Here is a 14,784-nt window from a genome sequence, read left to right on the forward strand (position 1 = left end):
AACTTCCTCGTTTTATTGCTAAAGCTCATTATACCATTACCCTTGCTGCATATTTACTAGAAATTTAGTTTAAATGGATCATATATAATTAACCCCAACAGACATGAATAAAGAAGCCAACAAATTAAACGTTTGATGATCTGCCTAGCTCAGTAATTATTTTTGTCAACGCGAGTTTCCAATGTTTAAAAAGTGACAATCAATCTCCACAATATACTTACAAACTTTGGCAAGTTAGTCGAAGTGTTAACTTTTTTCCTTTTTTTGGACGGAATGTCAATAATGTATGTTACACGTACGTGACTTTTTTATCACCTGAACTCCTCAAAATGCCATCTCCTATGATCGGCTTAGGGGTGGTTCGGTCACTCTCAAATGGCCAAATTAAGGTGGCTAAGACCACTGCCAAATGGTTAATTTGGAAGTGGTTTGACTTTCCCATTTGGCTGAACTAAAGATAGCAAACCACCCTATGACTTGTGAGAGTGATTCGGTCATCTCAAAATGACCAAATGAGAGTGGTCAAAACCACCCTCATTTGGTTGGATTGGGCTTAGGGCGAATCACCGGGGCAATGAACCTTTAGCCACCACCTCAAATATCAAAATAAGGGTGGTGGAAACCACCCTTTGTCTCAATTCCTTGACTTCTTTTTTTTGGGGGGGGGGGGGGGGGGGGGCGGCGGCTTGGTTTATTTGTCCATGCAATTAGACGCATATTATTCTTTAACACCTCCTTTAAATACCCTCGCACATCCATATATATCAATTCATGAAAACTACATTTTGGCTTGGAGCGGCGGTGAATCCTTGTGACAGGGAACGCGCGAGACAAAAGTCATTGATGCATGGTGGCGTTGTTGGCGGGCAGAAGTGACTTTTTGCAGAATATTTACCTATATCTATTTCCATAAATACACTCCCATTGGATCTAATACATCTGGCAAAGATAAGCACACGTGCATTAGTAGAAAAATCTAATGCTTTTGCCATGTAAATCTTCGCAATTCCAGTGGATCTAGAAGAGGAAGAGGAAAAGGACACGAAAATTGTCTACACATGCAACAAAAAGTTCATCATGGAAAGGACAAACTTTTCTCCAATTTATTCAAGTAGTATATATTCTTTAAGTTATGTGATTCTTGAAAATTATCGGTTATTCCAAAAGCTTAAACTTATAAGAAAAGGTAAATTTAATTACTTAATCGTTACTTTAACACTCTCACTCATGTGTGTGTTCAAACTCTTTTTCAGTAGGTGAGATCCAAGACGTGAAATATTTAATTTAAAATGGGATGTGATTTGACGAGAAGTCAATGTTCAATCACAAGACCTTTGGCTCTAATAGTACTATGAAAATCACAGTTATCTCAAAAGTTTAAACTTATAGGAAAAAATAGATTTAATTACTTCATTATTACATTAACAATTCTCACATGGCTACATGTTTCATTAAGCATATTTTAAAAGTATACGTAAAAATCATATACTTAAAAATTCATGTCTCGAAAGAATTTATAGTACCCATTAAGTCTGCATACACCCTAATCCTAATGGAGGCGTAAGTAGTGCCAAAATTCTTAGAAGTTAAAATCCAATTCTTGCAAATTCACCATTTGATTTGTGGGACTCGGTAGTGGATTTGCAAGAGTTGAACAGGAGAGAACCAATGAGAAGGAAAATAATTATTTATCTAAAAAAAAAAATTATTCCATTTTGCGTACGTAGTAGGTTTATATTTAAAGTTCGTTAATATTTTCACAATAATATTCTATAAATTTGTGAGGCTCACACCTAATAAATTAATAAATAGAAATTAATACGTACTATTGCCAACAACTTCTTCAATACTCACAAGAAAAAGAAAAACACTCATTCAATACCAATAAAATAAAAAATTCAAGTGTCCTCCTTGTCCTTCAAGTGCTAGTATATACCAAACACATTCCCTTGAGGAATTGTTAGAACTCTAGAGAGAGAGAGAGAGAGAGAGAGAGAGGAGAATGTGCAGTGTTGTGTAGACCCTGTAGACAACCTTAAGAAGATGGGAAGGAATATTTTTTTCCAAGAAACATTCCATTTAGCGTTTACCAGTTGACCAAAATTACACCGTGTTTGAAGCACAAAATTAAAGACCTTTACTACCACCAACTGGTTGTACGGACTTACATGCACCAAATCCATTAACGAGAGAGAGAGAGAGAGAGAGGAAGAAAACAATGGATCAAGAAGAAAGGGGAGCTCCAAATTACGAGCTGCAAGTTTCTTTCTCAAATACTCCACAAGCGATCCACGAGATGGGATTTGTACAATTTGAAGATAACCAGGTTCTAAGCTTCTTGGCTCCCTCACAGTCTTCTCAGATGTCTCAACCGCCACTCAGCGGCGGCACCACCACCACCACCGCCTCCGCCACCACCGGTTCCGCGTCCAACACAAATCCCACCACCATGGGGTTCAGCCATAACGACCTTGTTACTAGATCTTCTTGGAACAATGACCAGGTGGTTTAGAGTACATATATATATATATATACTGTTTGACAAAACCTTAGTGAAACAAAATTAACAAGATTCTTAATCTTATGTTGTTGTTCTTTAATGAAAGTTTCGTTTATTCCATGCTTCTGTTTTTTTTTTCTTTTCTTTTTATCTAATTCTTTTTGTATTCTAATTCTTTTATGGAAAAATTTAGGTCGGAACAATGGATCCCAAGGCTGTCAATGAAGAAAACTGTACCGGTAATGCTAGCGATGGCAACAATTCATGGTATCTTTCTCCCAACACCATTTTCTTTTTCATTACATGGCTTCTATCTCTCTCTCTCTCTCTCTCTCTCTCTTCAATAGCAAACCCAAATAACAAACATGCAAGGCACGTATAAGGCAAGTGAAAGAAATTATATATATATAGTTCAAACTCTTGAACAGAATCTAAGGAGATAATTCATCAAAACAAAAAATAAAAAAGAATCTAAGGAGATCTAGCCAAATATGGAAGAGAGATTGCTTGTGTTTCTTTGCAGCATGCTTTTTGCACACCATGTCAATTCATTTCTCTCTCTCTCTCTCTCTCTCCTTCTTCACATAAAAGTCTTGATACACATTGATACCAAAATCCTCAAGTTCATGAGTGGAGGATCTACTTTTGCTCTTCCAATATATTACAAGCTCTCCTCTAAATTTGAGAGATTTTTACATTTTGGGAGGTGGAGGAGCTCAAACTCAGATAAGAGCAAGGTGAAGGTGAGAAGGAAGCTTAGAGAGCCAAGATTCTGCTTCCAAACAAGGAGTGATGTTGATGTCCTTGATGATGGTTACAAATGGAGGAAATATGGCCAGAAAGTAGTCAAGAATAGCCTTCATCCAAGGTACTCTTTCTTTGATCCTTTGCTTTCATTTAACATTAAATTTATCTACATATATATGAAACATTTTGGTATTTTGTCCTAGGAGATTGTTTGGTTGAACCAACATATATATTCATAGAAATTAAGTTTTTAAAAAAATGACCTTTTTCACTTAATTAATTAACATGCTTTCATAATGAAGTATAAACCCAATATACATGCAAAATAAAGATGCTTCTCAATTACAATATAATGTGGATGGCATGGTAAAAAGCCATGACATTAACTTAGAAGATATATTCTAGATTTGCTGGATCGATGCCATATGAAAAATCTTTCATTGTTATACCAAATTTGTGAATGATATTTACTATTTATCCCATTACTACCCTTTTTATAAGCTTAAATTTTTTAAGATAACTGATAATTTTTATTTTTTTTATTAGCTTAAATTTTGAAATAAGTGATAATTTAACAAACCCGTGCATGGGTATTATAGTAATAGCATACTGCATTGCATGTCTCCATGTCTTTTATCAGAAGTAGTCTAATCATTACACCTTCGATGGCCACCAGTAATTTATTCCAATAAAAAAGGTAGAAACGAAATGAGTAGAGAAGTACTTGGAAGCATGACTCCTGACATTTGCTCTCAGTATTGATTAAGCAAAAGAGAATAGTGGAAGAAGACTCCCGCGTGAGGCTTCCTTTCCCATGCAACAAAACAAAAACCAAACAGCAAAACAATAAAATAAAACAAAACAAAAAGAGAGGATTGGTCATATTTTTTGACACTTATGTCTTGATTAAATTATAGCAGACAAGACAATTTTCCAGAACCATCTAGCTCATGATGTTCAAGCTGCATAAATAGGACCAGCTGGAAACTGGAAAATGATTTTCATTTTCTTTGTTAAAATTGATCTGGGTTTTCTTGTATTGGTCGAATTGTATTCTCTAGTTATTTTAACATTCTTAATGCCTTCGCATTTTAATTAGAATTCGCTCCACAACATAACATGCATTTTCTAAATTTCCAACATGTACGTATTTTCATCTTAGGAATGGTTCCTTAAACAAAATATTAAGCCTAAGGTGAAGGACCCTTGTGGGCATTAATATTGAATTAATGGTGTGTCTTGAATGCCTCCATTATATAGAAATTTTCACCCCTTAAACTTTTGGCTTATTTCATTTGTAGTTGAACCCATTTATAAGAGTCTTACTGTTGGTTTAGGGTTAGAAAGAGTCCCTTTTTACACCCCCATTAGTGTTTGAGAGTTTCCAAAGCCATCTTCTTGTAATCTTCTCCACCATTAGCGAAATATTGCATTGAAATCGTTAAAGCATCACTTATCTCAAATGCTACAATGAATTTAATTAATGCTTTAATTTTTTTCTTAAGCTTAAATTTTTGGGACTGATGATAATTTGACAAAAATAGCAAAATAAGCTAAAGCCATTAGGATGGTTTAATTGTTCCATTGCATTGGTTGTTGGTTCTTTTGATCTGTTTTGGCTATTTGAACCCCAGATCATGGTCCTTGTAGCAATAATGTTGATCACCATCCTCAACTGCTATTGTGTTTGGATTCATGTTAAAACGTTCTACAGAGTTTTGAATCAAGCATGTAAAATTAGTAGTTTGGTGCAAAAGGAAATGATGAGCTTACCAGAATCTTCTAAACACAATTGTTAGAAGTCCAAAACCAAGTCAACATCAATTTACTATTGATCTATAGAAAATGCATGCTTAGAAAATAATGTTTGCTTGCTCTCTCTCTCTCTCTCTCTCTCTCTCTCTCTCTATATATATATATATATATGAGTTTCTTAAGTGATTAGTGATTTACTGCATTAATATTACTATCGAGTTACTAAAATATAATAAAGCTAAAACGAATTAAGGTTTATATTAGGAATTAGCTAGCTAGAGAACATAAAATAACTTTCCCAATATGTATATATAGAACTATTATCATGTATATCATGTCATCAATATATAGAACACATTTTGTAAAATAAAAATTATGACCAATGGTGGAGATAGTATATATATATTATTATATATATATGAAGGAACTTAACAAGAACCCAACACTTTTACTACAACAACATACGGGAAAATGATGAACAATGCGTCTGGCCTCGCAATAGTTGGACATGAAAATAGTGTGTTTTTTCTTGAAAAATACTAGGAGTATTAACTCTTTTACTAATAGAGATTTAATAAACTGATGTGTAGCTCATTTATTGGAGAAAAACAAAACAACTAATTAAAAGAAATGTAACGAGTACCAATAAATAAGCTACACATTAGTTTAGTAAGCCTATGTTAGTAAAAGAGTTAGTATCCCTAATATAGTAGTATTTCTCTTTTTTTCTTAGGTTCAAGTAGGGATAAGCTTATCTTCCCCTTACAAACGAGCAAAACTAATGGTCTACAAAGCATGAAAGTAAACTTGTAAAATAACAAATTGGTATCCACACTTAAGAAATTGGTATACAATATTACTTAAATACTATTTTTTATCAACTTAAGTTTTAATTCATGATAAATGATTATTTAACGTGCTATTAGAACAAAGATCTTGAGTTCAAACTTGACGTACTCCACAATTTACCCCCTATTTCAATTAAGGGAAAACTACACCCTTTTTTTTTTTGTGATAAGTAAGAACTTATTAAAAATACTGAGAACAAAAAGAATGCACTGACAACCCTACAAAACTAGACGACCAAAAGCCAGAGGGGGTCGACACTAACAAGTAGTTACAAGGAAGAAAAACTAAAAGATTGCATTTAAAATGAAATAGATAGTATCCAGTTAGTGTATTTTAGAATGATAAAATTGTCCAAAAAATTAAAATGACAATTTTACCCCTCTAAAAAACATTAATTGGATATTCTCCATTTTCATTTGAAATGAAGAGAATCATCTTCCGAACTTTATTAAGCTTACCTCCCTTCCATAAGAAAGACCTAAGAATCTGCTCCACTTGGATAATGACACCTTTAGGAATTAAGTATAAAAAGAGAAGACCAATAAACTTGCATGGAAAAAATAAATGAAGTAATCAACTAAAGTCTCCCTCCATAAGAGAGCCCAGCTCGATCTTAGCCTTGGAAGCAATCCTCTCAGCCACACCACACAATCAGCTTTCTGCAATTTAAAAGAAATAAAAGGAACCAGGCCCCAAATACCTTATGGGGAGCTTACCTTTCTAACCCCCCAAACTACCCAACAATTGATTGTTAAAACGTTCTACAACTCCACAAGTAAACAAACAGTTCTTATTAGGGTTACTAGACAACCCTAACATATCCCTAAACTGATTCAAACACTTCTTGACTATAGCAACTAAGAATGTCATCAGCAAAATATAGATTGAATATTTTTCACCTTAAGGAATCTCCAAAAGAAACAAAATTAGTCCCTCTTAATCCTACTCTCCATAAGCCCTGAGAAAGCCTCCATCACCAAAAACAGATAAGGCAACAAAAGGTCACCTTGTCTAAGATGTCTACTCATAGAGAAAAAAGCCCTTGACCTCACTATTAATGTAAATAGAGAATATAGGAGTAGTGATACTATGACGTTCCACAATGTCTGGATGTAAAAAAGATAATGTGTTTATATGAAATATGCTCAAAACGGACAATATCATATCATTTAGGCCAGGTGGGGTGTTACTTATACGCTCTTCAATCCACCGTACCATAACCTCAAGGACTCCAACAAACCTTAAAAATGCACAGACAAAATCCCAATTTACAAAATCTTAAGCATTCATTGCATCAACCTTCAAGGCACACCTGGGGGACCTTTATCTCTATGATAGTTTCTCATAAGTTTTTAAGACATAAGGATAGTCTCCAATATTCCTCTTACTACTAATAAAAGCTAGCTCATTGCATGCTGCTTCTTAAAAATGTTACAAAGAATAGTCCAAAGATGATTAAGCCAAATCTTCATATTGTGTAGGAGGAATTTTGAGGAAGAGCCCCCTCAAGAACCTCCATGTCAATAGGATGAGATCACTCTGATTCCCCGAGAAGCCTCTGAAAATAATCTCAAATAGAGTCAAGTTGAAAAAAAGTGGTGTCCTGGTCACCTAAATTCAACTTCTAGACCCAAGAAGTTTACTGCCTATATTCTAAATAAGTTCAGAATACTAAGACTTTTGACTTGGTGTTGAATTGAGAATCTATATTTGTTAAGTGATTATTCTGAATTGTCTACTAAGAACTACAATAGTGCCAGAGTTTGTGAAATCAAAATTATGAGCGAAAACTTTGGAAAAACTACATTTACCTTCCTTTAACTACCATATATCATTTTTGCAATACTTTCCTAATGTTTCAATTTTTGCAATACTCTTCTCAATCTGCCATTGGGGTTGCAATGTCACCCTTATGTGACTCAAAATGATAAAAATATATTCCTTTAAGATTAAAAAAAAAAAAAAAAAAAAAAAAAAAAAATGTAAGTAATTATCTTGTGGAGAGTATTTTTGTCATTTTGGGTTGCGAAAGGAGAACATTGCAACTCCAATGGTAGATTGGAGGTATTTTTGTCATTTTGGGTCACGGAAGGGAGACATTGCAACTCTAATGGTAGATTGAGGGACATTGCAAAAATTAAAACAATGACGAGGGACATTGGGAAAAAAAAATGGTAATTAGAAGGAGTAAATGTAATTAACCTCTTAACCCTAATTATTTAGTTATAACAAAGTGGCGATGATCTCTTACTTAATTTGGTGATCAATAAGAAAGTTTAGAGAATGAAGAAAGGCCATAATTTATTCTTTTTGGTTAACTAGGAAATATAATACACATCTTGGATAGAGATGATGACTAGTTGGATCTTAGGGTTTACCTAAAAATGTAATCAGAAATATGTAAATGATATATCATTATTCTAGTTGTTATGTTTATTTTTGTTTGCTCAATAAATAGTTATATTGCAAATTATAATATAAGTATGTTTATTATATATTCTAGGAACAAAATATATTTACAATTTCATTAAGATGCTTTTTTTTTCGTTATTTTCATGCATTATTTCAAGTAATTTTGCTGTTTCGGATTATTGGAAATCGGGATTAAAAAGAAAATTAAAGATTTTATTTTTTTTTGTTTATTGTTTTTGCATTGAATTGATTGCAGAAGTTATTACCGATGTACCCACAACAACTGTCGGGTGAAGAAGAGAGTTGAACGGTTGTCGGAGGATTGTCGAATGGTGATAACAACGTATGAAGGAAGACACAACCACTCTCCATGCGACGACTCCAATTCATCTGAACATGAATGCTTTACATCTTTCTGATGCCATGCATGCATGCATGCATGCCATGCCCTGATGATCACCCTCACCCTCACTCAGATAATGCATGATCACCTTGTGACACTACTACCTATTTTGTCAATATGATTTTCAGTGATTCTCAACATATTTATTTATTATTGTTCAAGTTTTTATATCAACTTTAAAAAAAAAAAACAAAAAAACAAAATCTCAACATATTTATATATGTGTATATACTTGTAACGCTTCTTCACGACTGAGAACTGTAAATATCGAAGTATAGCAGCTTTTTACGAAGAGTGCGTGCTACGCATAGTCTCAAGCATTCAGCTAATAATTAACTCATTATCATGATAGTGAAAATTATCATTAGATAAAAGTATATATAATATTCAACGATGATTTTCACGGTCACGTTAAAAGGAATAAGCGCTTGAGAGTGAAGATTTACAAAGAAATGTGTAATATCTGCGGAAGCCTGCCCAAATTATTGGAGAACTGATCAGTACATGAAAGTGTACCGTTTTGGTGGGAGAATGCATGTGTTAAAGCCAAGCATATGTGTGGCATATTATCCATGCACGAACCGGTCAACACTAATTAATCTTCATCATCAATTCATCATGCATATCGTCTAGAATCAATATTCTGTCTAGCAAAGCTTTTCACTACTGTTGCCTCTTTTTTTTTTAATATGTCCGCATAAGAGGAGAAGGAGTATTCGAACTAGTGGCATCCGCTTAAAGTATAAATTAAGTTAAGCTTTGTTTGGCAAAATCCTCTCGCTCTTTTTCTCATTTCTTCTTAAAAAGTCAAACTTTTTTCTTTACATTACCAAACAGCTTTCGAGGGCTTATTTGGATGACATTACTCAACTCAACTTGTGTAGATTTGACGCCTACTTTTTTTCAATTCAACTCAAAATTTTTCAATCCAACTAAAATATATCATTAATAAAAATGTAAGGAGTGGATCAGGCACCTCCAAAACTAATGGGGTGGCCGAGCAACCCCCAAGCGGTTTTCGGGGGTGGCTTTGCCATCTCCAATTAGTTTTGGGAGTGGATCGGCCACCCCCAAGTAATCTTTTAGGGTGGCCCGACCACCCCTAGGGGTGGTTTAAAACAACCCAAAATTTTTTATTATTTTTATTTTTATTTATCTTTTTGTAATAATTTTTTATTTATAATTTTATTTTATATTCTTTAAACCATTCAAACATAATCTCAATTCTTTTTTTTTTTCTCAATATTTATAATTTTGAAGAAAAACAAATACAAAAAAAAATAAAAAATAAAAATCACACTTTGGTAAAAAACCAAGGACTTTTCTTCTTAAAATAATCAACATTATTGAGGTTAAAGTCCAAATAGTAAGAAAACAATCATCAATAAGTTCTTATGTATCGACGACCTCTAGTGCATTAGCCAACCCGAATGACATGACCAAAAACTCGCGATAGCCATACCAAGTTCTTTTTTTTTTTTTTTTTTGGAAGAATAGCCATACCAAGTTCTAAATGTCGACTTTAGGCAGTTGGGCCACCGCCTAGCTAAGGCTCTTAATTTGTAAAAGGCCCCTAAAAGAGGGGTTTTTTTTTTTTTTTTTGGGCAATTGCTATAATTTGTACTGATTATGGCACATCGGCAAGGCACCATGCATAACCATTACCAAAACATGTGTTCCAACCAAATAAAAATAGTAATCATTACAACAGAAGTTCTTTAAACACAATTTTTAGTTCAAAACTCTAAATTCATTACAACAAAATTCATTGCAACAAAAGATGCATTCCATTCTTTACAAGTCCTCTGCTTTTTCATCCATCAATCTTTCAAGTCAGTCATCAACCTGGTACAACGACAACCAATAATAAAAATAAGGAACAAGAAACGTAATTAAATTAAACAAAGGTAAACCTGTTGTGAATTGTTAATTCTGCTTTAATAACAAGGATATATTGGTTACTGGAAAGTAAATAAATGGCACTCTGGGGTCAATCCAACAAGATCAAGGAACAAACTGGTGTAAACCAGAGTAGTTTCAAAGAGAGACAACAGCACCGACAACTTAAGCAACAAATAAAAAAGGAGACTAATCAAGTTGGAGGAAATCTAAAAAAAGTAACCAGCCCATTACTTGGTAAGGTTAAGAAAAATGACAACCATATCAGCAGCAAAGCAGAGACTTGTAGATCTTGTTTTATTTGCTTTCTATGAATTACAAAATAGTTGTATTAGGTTTATGTATACAACCATCTACAACCTCATTTTACCCCCCCCCAGTAACCCCAAAAATGTGGGCAAAGGTCAATGAATGAATATGATATTCTTTCATCATGATTTATTGTCCAAATATGACAAATCCAGTACTTCTAGACAGCAAGGGAACTGCCGAACAATGCCAAGAAGGGAGAAAACGTAGTTTGATGGATAAAAAAGAAATAAAAGCTAGTCAAAAAATATCCCAGAACACCAAAGATATGCAAACAACTCAATTCCTACTAAAGACTAAACAACCAAAGCATGTTTTTGACTTCCAAAAGCCAAGACTATGATACAAGGCAATGATATCACCATTGAATAATAATAATAATAATAATAATAATAATAAAACAAAAAAAGGAAAGACATAAAGCTGCATGATCATAAGCTTTCATGCATCCCCAATTACAAGTCTAAAAGAAAAGTCTCATTATTAAGCTCCCATTCAATGCACGTTATTTCATCACTTCTGTAAATAAATAATTAACAAATCGATAGTTTTTCTCTTATTCCAGGACTACAAAGAAGAGGAAGACAATGAAGAATATAATTTCATTCTCCAAAACAGTATTCCACCCACAGTGGCTTAGAAACCCCTGCATATACACACTTATGCATCGAAATCTCCCTTTGGTCAACCTAGTCTCTCTCTACAATTCCTCTTTCACTCTCCTTTCAAAAACCTCTGAAAGCTCTGATTCACTCTTTCTTATCACCCACAAGAAATTCACTTTGGATTCTTCCAACCCAGTTACTATTTCTTTGAGTTGTGCAGGCGAAATCTCCACCTGAGAACCAAAGGCTACGTACAGAACTGAGTTCCCCTGCTCACGCTTCTTGTCAAGCCACTGCACCCATGTGGGCTTACTGTGGGGTTCTGGTGGAACCTTTGGTGACTCAATCAGGCAAAGAGGCCCCACGTACCAAGCCTTATGTAAACACTCACGGTTCCAATAATCAACAAACAAAGGCTCAAGCTCATATAAACTGTTGAATATAATACATAGCTATTCGTTTCAGATATAACAACATTCATAACAAACTCAAAATCCAGACCATTTGGCGCCGGATCTCTAATTTGTGGTTTGAAGTCATTTCTAGTGACTTTGATCCATGGAAAAGGAGCCACTGTAATCAGATCATCATTTTACCCAAAGTAGGAAATATAAAAGGTAGAGACTTTTGACAGTAGATATGTCAAGCCTCAAATATCTGGAATTTCACTCATGATTTATTGTCTATCCGTAAAAAAATTCACAATACACAGGCAATCAGCTTAATTCAACCATAGATGCTTTCCCTCATAATCAAGTCAAAATTAATCTCAACACCCAATGCACACTACAATCCCATTATCATCAAAACTCAACGAAAAATGATAATTACGAGAGATGGTAGTAATACCTCTTTCTCTTCCAATTTCCTGTCTATCTCCTGTTGTTTTCTCCTGCAATCTTTATGGTTGTTGCAGTCGGTGGTGTAATGCAACCGAGATGAACAAGATGAACATGACGGGGTAGGTATGACACCACTCTCCATTCCTATAACCATATTGCATGTAAATGGTTTGGACAACTATAACACTCATCAAGCTACTAAGTCAATATAAAACATGTTAATACATCAAGGCTGTCCATTCGGACAAGCTCCAAAAACCATTGTCTCGATTGTGGTTGTTTAGAATATAGTCAAAAACATGAGCAACCCATTAAGTAAACGTTAACCAATCACGCCGCACAAGAAAGTGAAGAACATCTTGGGGCAAGTTGCTGAGCCTATCATTAATGTCAAAAACAAAATGGGTGGCAATTAAAATCCTGGGTCTCTTGGAATTGGGCTGCATCGCTGAAATATATCACTCTTTTTACCCAATAAAAGTCTAAAAGCAATCAACTACTCTTTCAGTCAATTTGTCAAACAGCTAGACGAAGTGGTAATTATTTGAATTCTTAATCTCAAATCAATCACAACAAGGTCAATTGATGATTCAACCACATGCATTTTATTTTTCCTGCATGATTTTGCCGTTTTCCAATAATGATGGGTCATATCAGGGCCGGATGTGGTATGCTGGTGCCTTGGGGTTTGACAGGGAGAGTATGGCGTGTGTGTGCATATCTAATGCAGGGGAGGAGAAGAGGGTGACTGCTGGGTTTATCAAAGTGGCTCTAGTATCTCCTACCTAATTTTATATGTGAAAATAATGTTAATTGATCCGTATCAAACCATCTTCACTCAACAAAATGGATCTCAAAAAAGCAAATTTACATAATAATGTAACACAAGCAGCCAAATTTAGGACCAAACATTCTTATTAAGCAAAAAAAAAAAAAAAAAAGGACAGAAACATGAATTAAACTAGCCAAGGGCATGGAGCCATACCTTCAAACTGAACAAAATTGCAGTCTACAACTTTTATCGTTCTCCGATACCCTTCAAACTGAAGATTCGTCTCTGTGTCTGCCAAAAGATCATACAATACCACCTGCCCCTCAATATCCTGCATGAACAACTCCCCGTTCTTCCAAAACCCCAATGGCCTTTCCAAATGCAATGGGAGTTCAATGCCAAGAAGTCTAGTCCACGACTCACTAACACCAAATTCAAGCATAACCCATACATCCAAATACATAAATTCCACCTCTTGAAGAAAAACTACCATAGCAAGAGATCCCTTCAACTTCGTGAGAGTCCGCGTGTATTGATAGTAGTAATCACAAAGAAAGCTAGCATCAGGAAACATCATCATTTCGAACTCCTCCTCGCTGAAGTCGAAAGCAACTATTCTCTGGTCCATATACTCCCCGTCTCCGTCGTCATACCATAGAAAAACCCCATCCAATGCTGCGCTCTGCGAAACGAGAGGTAACTGAAAGTTCACGCTCATATCAAGCGGTCTCCAACAACCAGATTTTAGGCTGTACATTTCTGCTTCCAACCATCCGTCGTCATCTTCGTCTACAAGCGCGACCGCCTTGAAGTCGTTGGATACAGAGTCGAAACCGAACCCTACATTATAGAACCCCGGATCATATCTAGCGGGTCTAGGTTCGCCGCGACCGCGAGAAGGCACGGCCGGGAGAGCCTTAAGTTCTGATGACGTGGCGGGATTCCAGAGATAGAGGTCGCTTCGAATTACGTCCCAGAGACAGAGGAGGCCATTACAAGAAGCGACGACGTTAAAGCTTGGCGGCACTGGTGGGAGATTCAGAGGGGTTTGAGACGCGCAGCTGAGTGAGTCGTAAGAGCGGAAAGAGTGTATTAGCTTGCGGGGGTCGGATATGTCTGTGGCGATGAAGAGGGTAAGACGGCGAGGATCACAAGGGTTTTGGGTGAGAATGGAGTGATTGAGGAGGTTTTTGGAGAGGAAATCAGGGTTTCCTATGAGAGCATGCCATCTTTTGGAGACACACTTGAATCGGATCAGAGATTTTGGAGGCAGCAACGACAATATCTTCACCACCATTTCCTCAGGCAGATAGGTCGCCATTCTTCCAGGGAACCGCTGCTCGATCTGCGCAAAATGCTTAAAACAATAGGCTGAAAATAAGCTATATGAGTAAGTCCCTTTTACCCCTTTTAAAAGACCATTTTGACCTTAATGAATGGTAAAAATTTAAAAAGTTGTCCTGCTAGGTATGGGATGGTCGCACCACCCGGTCCACCCCGGTCCCGCCTCTTCTAATGAGTGGACACCAACTTTAATATATATATATATATATATATATATATATATATCTTTAAGAAATATCTATTCATAAGAAAGCGAGAGCATTTTTAAATAGAGGAATCATATTTTTATGTAAAATAACTCATCAAAACTCACTTTATCTAATTTACTTAAGAGCATTCTCAATGGA

At 35.3% G+C, this 14,784-nt stretch overlaps 2 protein-coding genes across 2 annotated transcripts; one reads left to right on the forward strand and one right to left on the reverse strand.

Moving 5' to 3' along the window:
* Positions 1-1,980: 1,980 nt before the first annotated feature.
* On the forward strand, positions 1,981-8,797 carry WRKY12 (WRKY family transcription factor). Its single transcript, XM_059577855.2, has 4 exons — positions 1,981-2,503; positions 2,694-2,767; positions 3,207-3,368; positions 8,520-8,797. Exons 1-4 carry the CDS (start codon positions 2,219-2,221, stop codon positions 8,680-8,682), a joined length of 684 nt encoding a protein of 227 aa, XP_059433838.1. The 5' UTR covers positions 1,981-2,218; the 3' UTR covers positions 8,683-8,797.
* A 1,567-nt stretch (positions 8,798-10,364) lies between these two features.
* Positions 10,365-14,466, reverse strand: LOC132167942 (F-box/kelch-repeat protein At3g23880). The gene is made up of 3 exons (XM_059578991.2): positions 13,307-14,466; positions 12,329-12,465; positions 10,365-10,511 (listed from the first exon to the last, which is right to left on the reverse strand). Exons 1-3 carry the CDS (start codon positions 14,412-14,414, stop codon positions 10,500-10,502), a joined length of 1,257 nt encoding a protein of 418 aa, XP_059434974.2. The 5' UTR covers positions 14,415-14,466; the 3' UTR covers positions 10,365-10,499.
* Between the last annotated feature and the right edge of the window lie 318 nt (positions 14,467-14,784).

This window comes from Corylus avellana, chromosome 2 (genome assembly GCF_965113065.1).
Source record: "Corylus avellana chromosome 2, dhCorAvel1.hap1.2, whole genome shotgun sequence".
NCBI classification, from domain to species: domain Eukaryota; kingdom Viridiplantae; phylum Streptophyta; class Magnoliopsida; order Fagales; family Betulaceae; genus Corylus; species Corylus avellana.